Genomic DNA, 13,031 nt, shown 5'->3' with positions numbered 1-13,031 from the left:
CTGTCAGACAGATTGTTTCTTGGTTTATCACCAAGTAATCTGGTGATAACAAATATTTTTTGTTCAACTCTTTATCTCTTGGAGTCTTCTATCTGCATACTAATGGAGTGTAGCTCTTTTGTTGACAGTGAGGAAGTCATGGAAAGAGACAGATCATGCTACTACAAGGTGAGATGAGGCTAATGTGAGAGTTCTAAGGTCCTTGACATAGATTGAGGCAACCTTTACAGGAGTTCCAAGAACTTGGAAATCTTTCGACCATTAATGGAGAGCTAATGGAACTATCTTGTGTTTGTTTATTTTTTTTTTTATTTCTGGTAGTGAGGAAGCGGGTAATTGCCTAGAATATATGCTGTAGAGCTGGGACTCAGAGCCCAAAGAGAAGAGAGATACAAAAGACATGAATTGGGTAAAACTTTAATGTGTGCGTAGAAAATGATAGACAGTGTGTCTTCATAGTTCTGTTGTGTAGTGCTGTTACACTTTATGTGATAGCAAGGCAATTAGAGTTACAAGTCTTCTATCTTTTACTTATTTTCACTAATTCTCTTCCTAATCAGCTTTATACAAAAGCTGTGATCTGATGTGGAAGCAGAGTGTTTGGACATCCACTATTTCCAGCCACCTAGCCACAAAACATCTGAAAGAAGGCGGCCTCTTGACTTTGACAGGAGCTCAAGCTGCTTTATCTGGAACCCCAGGTAAGATGCAATGCATGATAACTGCTGGGACATCAGCAGTTACAGCTATCTGTTAGTGTGAGCATCCTTGTTTGTGAAGCAACAGTTTCACTCCCCAGTTCCTTGCCATCTAGTACAAATGGAAAATTGCCTCTGAAACACTTCAGGAAAGTGTCGTTTTACAGGTAGCAATACTGGATGTCTTGAAGCTGGAGTGCAAACAGATAGAATCAGTATTTAAATAGTATTTGACATGCATCAGTGAAATGTACTTGGCTAATATATGATGCAGTAAAAAAAGTTTGGAAAATAATGAATAGAAGCACACAGCAAGCTGTAAGTACAGTGATTAAATAAAGCTGAATCTCCTATTGTGTTCTGAAAGGGAGTCCTTAACTGTCCAGTTTTTTCCATTGGTGCTGACTCAGCTGATTCTCTTAAATGTGCTTGTCCTGTTCACGTTCTTATTCCAGTCTGCCTTTGCTTCAGACATAGATAAGCTTGTTGACCTTCAGCTTTGACCTCCACTAGCTATTTAATACAAACTTACTGAGTTTTTTCATTTTGCTCCTTGCCATTTGACCTTCAGCTTTGACCTCCACTAGCTATTAATACAAACTAACACAGACTTACTGAGTTTTTTCATCTTGCTCCTTGCCACGTTGGTCTGCATGAAGGAAGAAATCTGGGAGCAGTTTAAAATTTAAAAGGGCACAGACACACAAGCCCATAGGCAGGAAGAGGAAAGTTTTTGAGACAAATACTCTTAGTTCCCAATCTTTTATTAGTGTGACTTGAACAATATTTTTATGAGACAGATACTAAAATTTTAAAAATATATTCATGAAAACTGTCTAAAACTGTTCAGGAAAAATAATGCTGTATTTTCTAGTTTATGATTTATCTGATGTGTTTACAGCTGCATCTGGCATAGTCTGAAGATAAAAGGCTTATTTCATGAGAATAAGCAGATTAATAATTTACTGTGTACTACTGACTGACCATATACAAATGAAAAAATATGAACTCTGGCAAACATTCATGTTGTTTTTTGTTTGAGTAGTCTTGGGAGGTAGGGACCACAACCCAGGAATCAAAGTGATTTGCTTTCATGTTTTGAACCAGCTGGTTTTGGCGAGTCTGGATTTTTCTGAAAAACACAGCAGTGCTTTGGGCAAACACATGCAACTTATTAACATCAGGATAGAGTTGTTACTCAACCTTTGCAAATATGACTTGTTGGCCTTGTTACTACCAGCTGTTATGGAAGGAACCATTGTTTTTTCTTGTTTGCTGTTAGTGTCATTTTTCTCTTCCTATGTGAAAATGTTATCTCACATAATGCAAATTGGGGAATACTGAGAATTCCATAAACAGTTACAGAAGCAGTCTGACAGTGAAGGCTAAGATGTAGAAGCAGGGAAAGGTTTAAGAAGACTTGAAATATTTGGTTTAGATGAGGCAAGAGGGGAATATGATAGAGATGGAAATATTTTTATTGTAACAATAAAATAAATTAGCTACTGCTGCCCATGATTCCTCCTAATAAAGGAGGAATGTTATACCATATGTCTAATTTAATATAATGGAAACACTTCTACAGTGCAGAATTACCTTTGTAACTTTGGTACAGAATACTTGGGAACATTGGAAAGGAGTTGTGTAGCTATATAGATGGGTAGAAATGCATCCAGTTGTGGTAGACAAAATACATTTATTTTTTTCTTATGTGTTTAATCTGTGTCTAGAGTGCTTGGCAGATATACCATGAGACATCTCAGACCTATAGCACTCTGAAGGGGTATCTTGTACCTGACCAGTGTACCTTATGCTCTCATTCCTGTTGCTCTTTCACTGCTAAATACTGTCTGCCTAGAAAGCAACAGTGTTTAGGAAGAAGTTTGCTTTACCTGCAGGTTATTTAGTAATTTTCTACCATGAGGGTGGGTTGTGGTGTTTTTTTGTTTTTTGGGTGTTTTTTTTGTTTTGTTTTGTTTTTGTTTTTTTTTGGTGTGTGTGTAGTTTTCTCCAAAGGGCTTGTCAGACTTGGGATGCTGACCAAGTGAGTTACACTTCTGGAGGGAAATGAGCTTTATCTGTTTGGGTCCAAACTTGCAAATACCGTGGTCATAGATTAAAATTAATGGATGATTACTTTATTAATGTCTATAAGCATCTTCACATTTAATCTATTAGATTTGTAAGGTTAGCCCTGTAGGTCTCATGGTTCAGGGTACATTTGGGTACATTAACTGAACATACTTAACTCGGTAAGCTGCTTATTTCTGTAGTGCTGAGTAAACTGCGTTCTGTGATGTTTCTGGATGTCTAGTAAGAGCTTTTTATTCTTTTCCGTTTTTGTTTTAGTATGTATGTTTTGGTAAGTTTAAAAAGTCTGATTCTGTTCTGGCTGTGGTAAGTGGTCTTAGTATTCATCAAAAAATCTGAATTTCTATCATACAGCTGATGATATTGAGAGCTGTTTTGATTGTGCTCTAATTTGCCTGTTTTTAATTGTTAGGGATGATTGCCTATGGCATGGCCAAAGGAGCAGTGCATCAGCTTTGTCAGAGTTTAGCTGGTGCCAATAGTGGCTTGCCATCTGGTTCTGCTGCTGTTGCCATTTTACCGTAAGTGGTTGCATAGTAGCCTCTGCCTGTGTTATTTTATTTAATTACTGCTGTAACCTAGAGTCACATGGATATGCTTGTGATGTCCTGCTCACAGTACACAAACAGCTCCTCACACCTACTTAGTCTCACAGAGAAAGGAGGGATCTTGGATATATGAACGTAATGATATGCAAGTCAACCTAAAATTGATTAAATTATTTTATTTTCCTTTCATTTGCAAAACAGTAATGGATATTAGAATTTGATTCACTTTTAACTAGTTTAACTGTAGCCATGCTTTAGAGTGTTATTTTTTTTTTTTTTCAGTAGAGACAGAACTTGCAAAATGAGATGAGCTATTCAGCACAGTTTTAGACTTAACTATGTAATAACAGTAAAGCAAAGAATTACATGACAAGTTTTGACTTGGTTAAAGATCCTTCTTCATAGTGTACTGCATACCTATGTTTGATGAGTAAAATTAGGTCACTCTGAGGATCTGTGAAAATAAAAAGTTTAGCTTGCATTTGCTTGTCACAGCTTTCTTTTTGACAAGGAAAGCTAGTAAAAAGTGGATGGCCTAGTAGGTCTTCACTATGTCTAAATTTATCAATTCTACTGCAAAAATTAAGTCTCTTGCGATATCCATGTCTAGGTCAGGACCCAAAACTTAGGACTAAAGAGTTCTGTGTAGAGATTTGGAACAGCACCTGAATTCTCCTTGCTTTGCTTTCCTAATTACATGCTCTTATGTGCACTTCTTCAAGTCAGAGAACAACAGCATTAAAAGTTTTTGCGTAATTGATACCATGTTCTACAGAGCTTTATGGGCAGGCAGACACCAAGATCACTGGACTTCTGGTCATTCTGCACTTGCATAGTTCTTGTGCGAAACTCTGTTCTTGAGTGAATTGTTGAGAGAGTAATTACATCTTGGATTGTTAACAGCATCTCAGTCAGGGAGTTGTGAAAAGTTCACCACCTTAATATCATTGTGTGAAACATAAATATGTGTCACCAGAGTCGAAACTTCCTGTGCTTGTGCCCTTCACCTCTGCATTTGCAGCTGGCACGAGGCTATTTGAAAGCGTGGCTGTCGTGCACGTGCGCTGTGTGATACATGCGAACAAGCGTATTACTGCCATTCCCTGTCAGCATGAGAGAGACTGGAAGGGAGCTGTGGGTTAAGTGATTGTGCAAATTGGGCTGGATGTCATCAGCAAGCCAGGAAAGTGAGGGGGTTATAGGTTGGAGCCTTTGATGTACATTGAAACTGATGGCTGTATGCTGTTAACACATGTAGAGGATGCAAGGGAAATCCATACCACGTGGTATAAAAGCCAAGCATATGTTACAGTGATGAATAGAAGCAGGTGGTGCTTATCAGAAACATGCTACATAAATAAGACTTATCTCTTTTAATCACAGTGTTACCTTAGATACACCAGCAAACAGGAAATCAATGCCTGACGCAGATTTCAGCTCCTGGACACCCTTAGAATTCATTGCTGAGTGAGTATCTGTGTAATAACTAAGCAATTCCTCACTGTCCCTCTTGCTGCTGCATCTTACTGCATGTTCTTTCTAAATAGCTGTCTTGGATTTGTGTGGTTTTTTTCCTCCCTCACCCCTCATTTTGTATGTTTCTAGATCATGTTGGGTTTATTGCACAGGCTTCTCAACTGGAGAAAACTAGCTCAACTCTGTCAACTTCAGCACCTCTGCACCAGTTATTCCAACAAGAGAGATAGCCTTAAGCTGTTGGAAGACAGAGAATCTCATAAAGCCTGTAGACAAATTAAATTACAGGCAGCAGATGTAGGAGGCAGTAGTCTGGCTTAAAGGTAAATTGCAAATAGGCACATAAACTTTGGGATTTTTTTTTTTCTTTTAAACACTCTTTACTGACCTAAAGTGTCTGTGGTGTGTTAGTTCACTTCTCTCAGCTGGCAGAATTCCTGCTCTTGTTTAGGAAAACTGCATCAAGATTTTTTTTTTTTATTACCATCATCCATAAAGACTTGTCCTGAACGATGTTGCAAAATGCTGAAACTTCAACTGTCACTTGTTTAACAGCAGAGTGAGATTATACTCTTACTCTTTCTAATTCCTCTCAGAGAAAGTGCAGTGTAAGTGCTGCTCCCTGTGATGTGATAGGGAGTAGCAAAGATTCTGCTGAGGGTGAGCTGTCAAAGGGAAGAAAATAAGGAAACAATTATCTTGCCTCTTTGAGGAAGAACAAAGATGAATCTACATTCATACATTGTAAAGGGCTTTACTCTTACATGTTTTTAGTCTTTTAGAATTAACACTGAAATTACAGTTTACAATTATTGCTAATTGTTCAGAAAGTAGTTTAGTTCTGACATTAGATTTTCTTCTTTTTGTGGTTTTTAAGTTGAATGTCAGAGTGGGAAGTGGGTTTTGTTGTGAGAATCCTGTGCAGCTGTTTGATGTCGCTGTTCAAAAGGGCCTCATCAGTTGAATTTAATTGGCCTAAAATGTAAAAAAAAAACCCCAACTTTAATTTATTGTGCTTAGCCAGATGTTGTGGTTTTACAAATTCTTTTTTTAATTTTAACTTCTAAGTATTTTTTCCTTTGAGTAGAATTAGGTTGGTTTGTTTTTTCTTCTAATTCACTAAACTTTAAATCCAGCTTTGAAAACTGAAAAATCTCATCGTCTGTGAACGACAAGCATCCAGTGTTGTTAAGTGTTGGTAACATCTGCATCTTGGGAAGGATGTGGGAAATCTTTTCCCATATGGCACTCGAATTTTGTGCCCTGGAAGCTGTTGTCAGATAGCAGGATGTTGCAACATGGCAGTTGCTACATCTGCAATATTGGAAGATTTGATGGACCTGAAAAATTGATTGTGCTTTCTGTATTATGTTTTGAGTGAGGAGTTTGTATTACATTTTGTTAAGGAGTGTTCTGGTGTGCTACTTAGAACGAGTCCATCTTACTTCGCATTAGTTTGGAAGTCTGAAGGCTTTCTGTGCTTCTGCTGAGACCACTTTCACACTTAAACACCTAAGTGTTGCCATGGTCTGTTGGCAGAGTAAGGGGTTTAGCAGCTCTATTTATCCATCAGTCTGTGTTCTTAATATATAGTTTAAAGTCAACTTAAGCATCCTCTCCTTGCCCTTTTCACCCTTTCCAATTTTTTTTTTTTTTTTTTAACTTGGAGAAAACTTGACACTTGGCTTGCCACTGTGAGATTTTTAAGATCCTGGCCTTTTCCTTTGAGATGTTCTGAAAATCCCATGTGTGCGCTGTGAAGCTCTATGGATTTCTCTGGGCCTCTGTCTAGCTCCGAGGGTCTGCATCCAGTGGTTGCATTGCTAGTTTATAACATGCAGAGAAATCACTAGGGAGGGTGATAGGAGAAGAAAGAAAAGTAATAGTCTGTTTTATGCTTCCTGTCAATTTACCTGATAGTAGCTTTTTTTTTTTTTTGCCTCCTCCTCACCCTGTTTTATCAATTTATTTTAAAACAGAACCTTTTACGACTGGATAACAGGAAAGAATCGACCAAACTCAGGGAGTCTAATCCAGGTGATAACTACAGGAGGGAAGACTGAACTAGTTGCAGCACATCTTTGATGTCAGTCACTTAAGATGGTAGAATTTCAACAAAGGAGAAGCTGTGGAAAATTGGTCTGCCAGTCTAATTTGGATGGTCTTCTGTATCCAGTGATTGTAGTTATGTCATTGATGGAACCAGATTTCAAGTAATACTTCTGTGCTGTCAGTTGTGAGCTATCACCATTTGTTTACCAACAGATACCAAGCCTTGTCTCTAAATGAAAGTTGCAGGCTTTGAAGTCTGTAGATGTCCTAATTCTGAGCATTATATGTCAACTTACGTGTTTTCTCTGAAATGGGAATTGTGCTTAATTATGTCATGTAATCACATATATAATGGTTGGACTTTTCTCTCAGTCAGTAAGCTTCTGGCAACTTTTTGTGAACCTTGCAGTAGTCTGTCTGTCTTTTTCTGTCTGAAAATGTAATCCTGCCCCTGCATATCATGTTGACTGTAATTATAGGAATTGTTACAGTCATATATAATGTGCTAGTCTTGTAACATTTTCTTGTGAATGTTCCACTTGAGTTAATGGAATTGTATAGAGATTACTCACTTGAAAAGGAACTCCTAATTTGCCTTACCATATATAAGCTGCTATCAGGCCTACAATCCTACAAGTAGGATGAAATGGTGATTTGGCCAAATGACTAGTATGTCTTTTTGTTGGTCATGATGGTTCTTTACTTTCTGAAAAAGCAAAGTGCTGTTAAGAAGTACTAGAGAAAGCATACACACACTTCTATTTGAATATGGAACTTTTTGTGCTAAATAAATGTATATTGTTTTATGTGCTGGGCTGTTTCCATCACTCTAATACAAATATTTGGATAACGTATTAATCAACTTAACTAAACTTGCAGTTCAGTTATGGCAAAGGACTTCATTTTTTACCTAGCTCCTTCTGATCATGTCGTGTGAAATACATTTCTGTGTTGGAGGTGCAGCAGAGGAACTGACTGTGCCTAGAGCTGGGCCTTCAGTGTGTTCTGTAATCCAGCCACATTACATGGAAATGCAGTGTGGCTGCAGAGTGAAAGTACTGCCTGTTCTGAGTGTTGCCTTACGTGGGACCAGTGCTGTCAGGTTTTTTGGAACATCTTGTAAATAACTGAACATGCAAAGTTCTATGTACATTCTCTCAATGCACTTTTTTTACTAACTTCAGAGTTGTGTTGGGGAAGGATTTACTGATGTGTGTTGGGAAACCTTTCCCCACTTCCCACTTAGGAAAAGCTCACATGTGCCCGTATCACTTCTAATGTGGTCATATGGCTGTCTGACTGCTTTTTCTGGTAAGACTGTCCCTTTACTCATTTTGTTCTGCTGCATGCAGAGGTGTTGAGGGGAATTTTTGTGTCCTGTCAAACCAGTCAAGAACTGTCAATTCATGAAGCTACTTTTGATTTTATATGAGAGACCTGCAGCCATACTGTTTGACCAGCAATTTCTACAGGCTAAAAGTACAGACAAAAACTGCAAGGCACTGAGAGAGAATGAAACACTAAGGTGTTACTTGATTATTCTGGAAAAGGGAAGAGCTATTGTACCATGACCTTACATGGTTGGAAGGCTTCCCTTTGCCAAGCTAGCTGAATTTCCAGGTGCCTTTCAAGTTGCTGTGTTGTCTTTTTGCAAACATAGAATCGGAGTGTTGTGAGTTGGAAGGGACACACAAGGATCATCAAGTCCAATTCTTGTCCTAGCATAGGACAGTTGCAAGATTCAGACCATGTGCCTGAGGGCCTTGTCCAAATGCTGCTTGAATATTGTCAGGCTTGGTGCCATGACTACCTCCCTGGGGAGCCAGTTCCAGTGCTTCACCACCCTCTGGATGAGGAACCTTTTCTGAATGTCCAACTTACACTTGCTCTGGTGCATCTTCCTGCTATTTCCCCTCTTTTGAATTGTGTCTCAGAAGCTCCCTGAAGAGCAGACCAGACTATTGAATGGTGATGGGAGCACAGCTGGGATTCCAGATGTGCATTTCTGCAGCTGTATAAGAGCACAGGGCCAAGGGCGTAGCAGGCTGTATGGCTCATGGATGTTTTTACAGAACTGGCTGAGGCAGAAGATGGTCACATAGCAAATGGCACTAAGACAAGCAGAGAATCTTTTATCTACTGAGGGCTACAAGGGTTTTTCAGGCATCTTTTCTAGATTACTTGTGCATACCTGGACATTAATGTTATTATTAATAACCTGCTGAGAAAGGCAAATGGTTGCTAATGGGTCATGTGAAATTAAGTTGAAGGTTGTGTCTAATCAATCATGAGATTATGCAGGAGGAAAGAGGGAAGCTAGATTTAAATTTTAGTAGAGAGCAAAAGGTCCAAAAAAGACAATGAGGCAGGATCCCTGCATTTCAGAAGCTACACTGATTACTGCTTCACTAGAAAGACCTGGTGGTCCTGGTAGGAAAACCTGAGGCAAATCTGTGGTTCTGCCCGAGATGCTTCAGGTATGCTGTGCTAGAGACAGGGCCTCAGATACAGGGGAGATGTCAGGTGTCTACACTATGCTAAGGAGAGGGTCACTAAGCTTGTAGAGACCTAACCTGGCTGGTTGTCTCCTTCCATGTCATATGGCATGAATGCACCAGTGCAGGTCTAGCAGCAGAACAGCTGTGTTAGGGCAGTCCTGGACAGGAAGCAGTGCCACCAGTCACTCTGTGCTGCTGGCTGTGTGCAGCTCTAGCTCCCGTGACAGATCAGCATCTCACAGGGGTCTGCAGTGCATCTCCTGACAGCTGCTCACCCAGCATGTTGAATGAAAGGCTTTGTAAGACAGAGCAGCTACATGAACGTGTGAGATGGAAGAAATCCATGTTGAATGGAGTGTGGACGTAGTGACAGGAACGTTGTCCTCAATTGAGCTTTCCTCCTTCCTCTCTTGTTTGAAGGGGGTAAATGGTAGAAGAGGAACAATTTATCTGTTCCACAGAAGGTGTCTACCCCAGTGTCCTCATTCAACTTTTACTGGTGCCTACTGGTTAAGAAGTGGTAATACAGGTATTGGAAAAAATAGTGTGTTGACTGTAGCAGTGTAAGAGTGGTGAAATATGCTGACTGTGAAACAGTGATTAATGTTAAAACATAATTGTGAATGGAAGACTGTTGACTGGATTATTAACTTTTATCAGTTGTGGGTGGGAATAGAGAGAGATTAAAATGGCTTTATTGAAGCTTGAGAGTGAGAATCGAGGTGGCGGCAAGTGTATGTTAAGCTTGCTGCTAGAGGTGAGAGATTTAACCCAGGGAGTTTGATGGAAAGGAGGCTTTATGTTATGAGTTTCACCCTGGGTCTCTACAAATATTATTCCAGCTAAGTAACTGTAGGAAAAAAAACACCCTGACACTGCAAACATCTGGGTTGCCCAACTCCTTCACCAGGCTCAGAGAGCCGTTGGTGCTGTGATGAGGGGGAGAGTTGTAGTCTGTGGGAACTGCAGGGCATTAATCCATACTAAACACAGGCACACACACACAACTGGAGACTGGAGGTCTGTTGTGAAGATTTTCACAGAATCACAGAATGATTTGGGCTGGAAGGGACCTGTGAATATAATCTAGGCCAACCCCCCTGCCATGGGCCAGGACAACTTAGTGCTTCTTCCAGAAATGCAGTATCTGATGAATTTCCACTCCAGTGTCGTTGAGAACCCCTGAATTGTTCAGCATATTTTACTATTTATGTGGCACTTTCAACAACAGTGTAATACTACAGAAGTAAGAAGTTTATTCTCCTTTAATTTAAGGAATGCAATATTTATTCATATATACATTAAGTAGCTGAATTTACAATTTTTTTATTTAGGACTGTGCAACTGGTGTCATATTAAAAAATTCACATGTGTAGATCCAATTTAGTAAGGCACTTTTCTACACAGCCTTCTTTTGAAGATGCATACTGCTGTTTACTAAAGAAGGAGATCGGTGAGGTCTGGGGAGAAGGAAGACACAAATGGTGCCACACAGATCAGCCCTGCTCTTATGCTGTAACCCCTTTGTGGGGTAAAAAACAGCATTCTGTTTTTTACGGGGGTAGCAGTCTACCCCTTGTTCTTAGGAAGGGGATGTTTCCAGACCCGAGCCAACGTGGCTTTGCAGAGATGATGCAATTACATGGTACATCCGTGCACACACAGGTGCAGTTACTCCAAACTGAGGCAGCTGTTACACATGGCACCAGATGAAATGTGCAGAGACAAAATGCGTCTTTGCCAGAATGCCGCAGCCACAGGGACAGATCTCTTTTATATGCATATTTTTTTCTCCTACAGATTTTGAAAAAATTGATTTTCATAAGGCACAAGTAAGTATAAGACAGAAGAGTATCATTAGTATCATTACAAATTCAAATACTTCCAGATACTGGGCAAGAAGCTGTTTTCAACATTTTGGGCTGTTGACCCTGGCTGGATACCAGCTGCCCACCAAAGCCCACTCTATCACTCCTTCTCCTCAGCTGGACAGGGGAGAGAAAAATATAACAAAAGGCTTGTGGGTCAGGATAAGGACAGGGAGAAATTACTCAGCAACTACTGTCACAGGCAAAACAGACTCAACTTGGGGAAATTAGTTAATTTATTACCAATCAAATCAAGAAAGGTAGTGAGAAAAACCCCCAAATCTTAAAATACTTTCCCCCAACCCCCCCCCTTCTTCCCAGGCTCAACTTTATTCCTGAATTCTCTACCTGAGTGGCACAGGGGGATGAGGAATGGGGGTTGCAGTCAGTTCATTACACATTTCTGCTGCTCCTTTCTTCTCAGGGGGAGGACTTCTCACACTCTTCCCCTGCTCCAGCACGGGGTCCCTCCCATGGGAGACAGTCCTCCATGAACTTCTCTGACATGAGTTCTTCGCATGGGCTGCAGTTCTTCATGGACTGCTCCAGCATGGGTCCCTCCTGCAGGGTGCAGTCCTTCAGGAACAGACTGCTCCAGCGTGGGTACCCCATGGGGTCACACGTCCTGCCAGCAAACCTATTCCAACATGGGCTTCTCTCTTCGTGGCGTCACAGGTCCTGCCAGGAGCCTGCTCCAGCGCGGGCTTTCCATGGGCCTCCTGCAGGCATCCACCTGCTCCATTGTGGGGTCCTCCACAGGCTACAGGTGGACATCTGCTCCACCATGGACCTCCATGGGCTGCAGGGGTACAGCCTGCCTCACCATGGGCTTCACCACAGGCTGCAGGGTAATATCTGCTCTCATGCCTGAAAGACTTTCTCCCTCTTCTTCTTCACTGACCTAGGTGCCTGGTCCCCATCCTTCTTCAGTGACCTTGGTGTCTGCAGAGTTGTTTGTCTCACATTTTCTCGCTCCTCTCTCTGGCTGCAGTTGCTGTCGCATGGATTTTTTTTCCCTTCCTTGACTATGTTTTCACAGAGACGCTACCACCATTGCTGATGGGCTCGGCTTTGGCCAGCAGCGGGGCCATCTTGGAGCCGGCTGGCATTGGCTGGGTCGGACATGGGGGAAGCTTCTGGCAGCTTCTCAGAGAAGCCATCCCTGTGGCCCCCCTGCTACCAAACCCTGGCCACACAAACCCAGCACACAGGCGTAAGTGGGTGAGAAGCTGAGCTGCTGTTCAGACTGAGGCCGCCATCCTGCGACGCCTGACCCATGCACGGCCCTGTTGCTTTGCAGAACCTTTCGTTCATTGCAGGACTGAGTCAAATATTTGCAGTTTTCACAGTGAAGTGAAATTCACATATTTTACCAACATGTTCAATTAGTTTTTTTAAATTATATTTTTATGGGAAAATTAGTTTTCTACCAACTAGCTGATAACAATTGCCACAAAATGAAGGTTTAAAATACTGCTAGGAAAACAGATGTACTGTGGATGCAATGGAATGGTTTCCAAATATGATGGCAGCAGAGTCATTCAGCAGTTGCAGTTCAAGCTTAACTCAAAATTGCATTTTGAAAACTTTTGTTGAAATAACTCATCACACTAAACAAGCACGTTGTTTTTTTTTTTTTAATAGTGGAATGAAAACCACCACTGCAACAAAAAGGTAACATTTATTATCTTATTTCTTCTCCCTTGTATTGGCTCACTGGAAGAAAACAGATGGGGACCTTAATAGCATGGGGAGATGCTTCAGAGTAACCCTTGTAGTGTTGAACAACGTGAGAAGTAG

General features: G+C 40.8%; 1 protein-coding gene across 1 annotated transcript; it reads left to right on the top strand.

The window, feature by feature from the left end:
• Positions 1-560: 560 nt before the first annotated feature.
• On the top strand, positions 561-7,170 carry QDPR (quinoid dihydropteridine reductase; the record flags this gene model as incomplete). Its single annotated transcript, XM_010176778.1, has 4 exons — positions 561-701; positions 3,202-3,310; positions 4,721-4,804; positions 6,793-7,170. Coding segments are annotated over 4 exons (440 nt in total), but the record flags the coding sequence as incomplete, so codon positions are not given.
• Between the last annotated feature and the right edge of the window lie 5,861 nt (positions 7,171-13,031).

Source organism: Antrostomus carolinensis, unplaced genomic scaffold, assembly GCF_000700745.2.
Source record: "Antrostomus carolinensis isolate BGI_N321 unplaced genomic scaffold, ASM70074v2 scaffold9431, whole genome shotgun sequence".
Classification (NCBI taxonomy): domain Eukaryota; kingdom Metazoa; phylum Chordata; class Aves; order Caprimulgiformes; family Caprimulgidae; genus Antrostomus; species Antrostomus carolinensis.
This window is presented reverse-complemented; position numbering and strand designations above follow the sequence as displayed.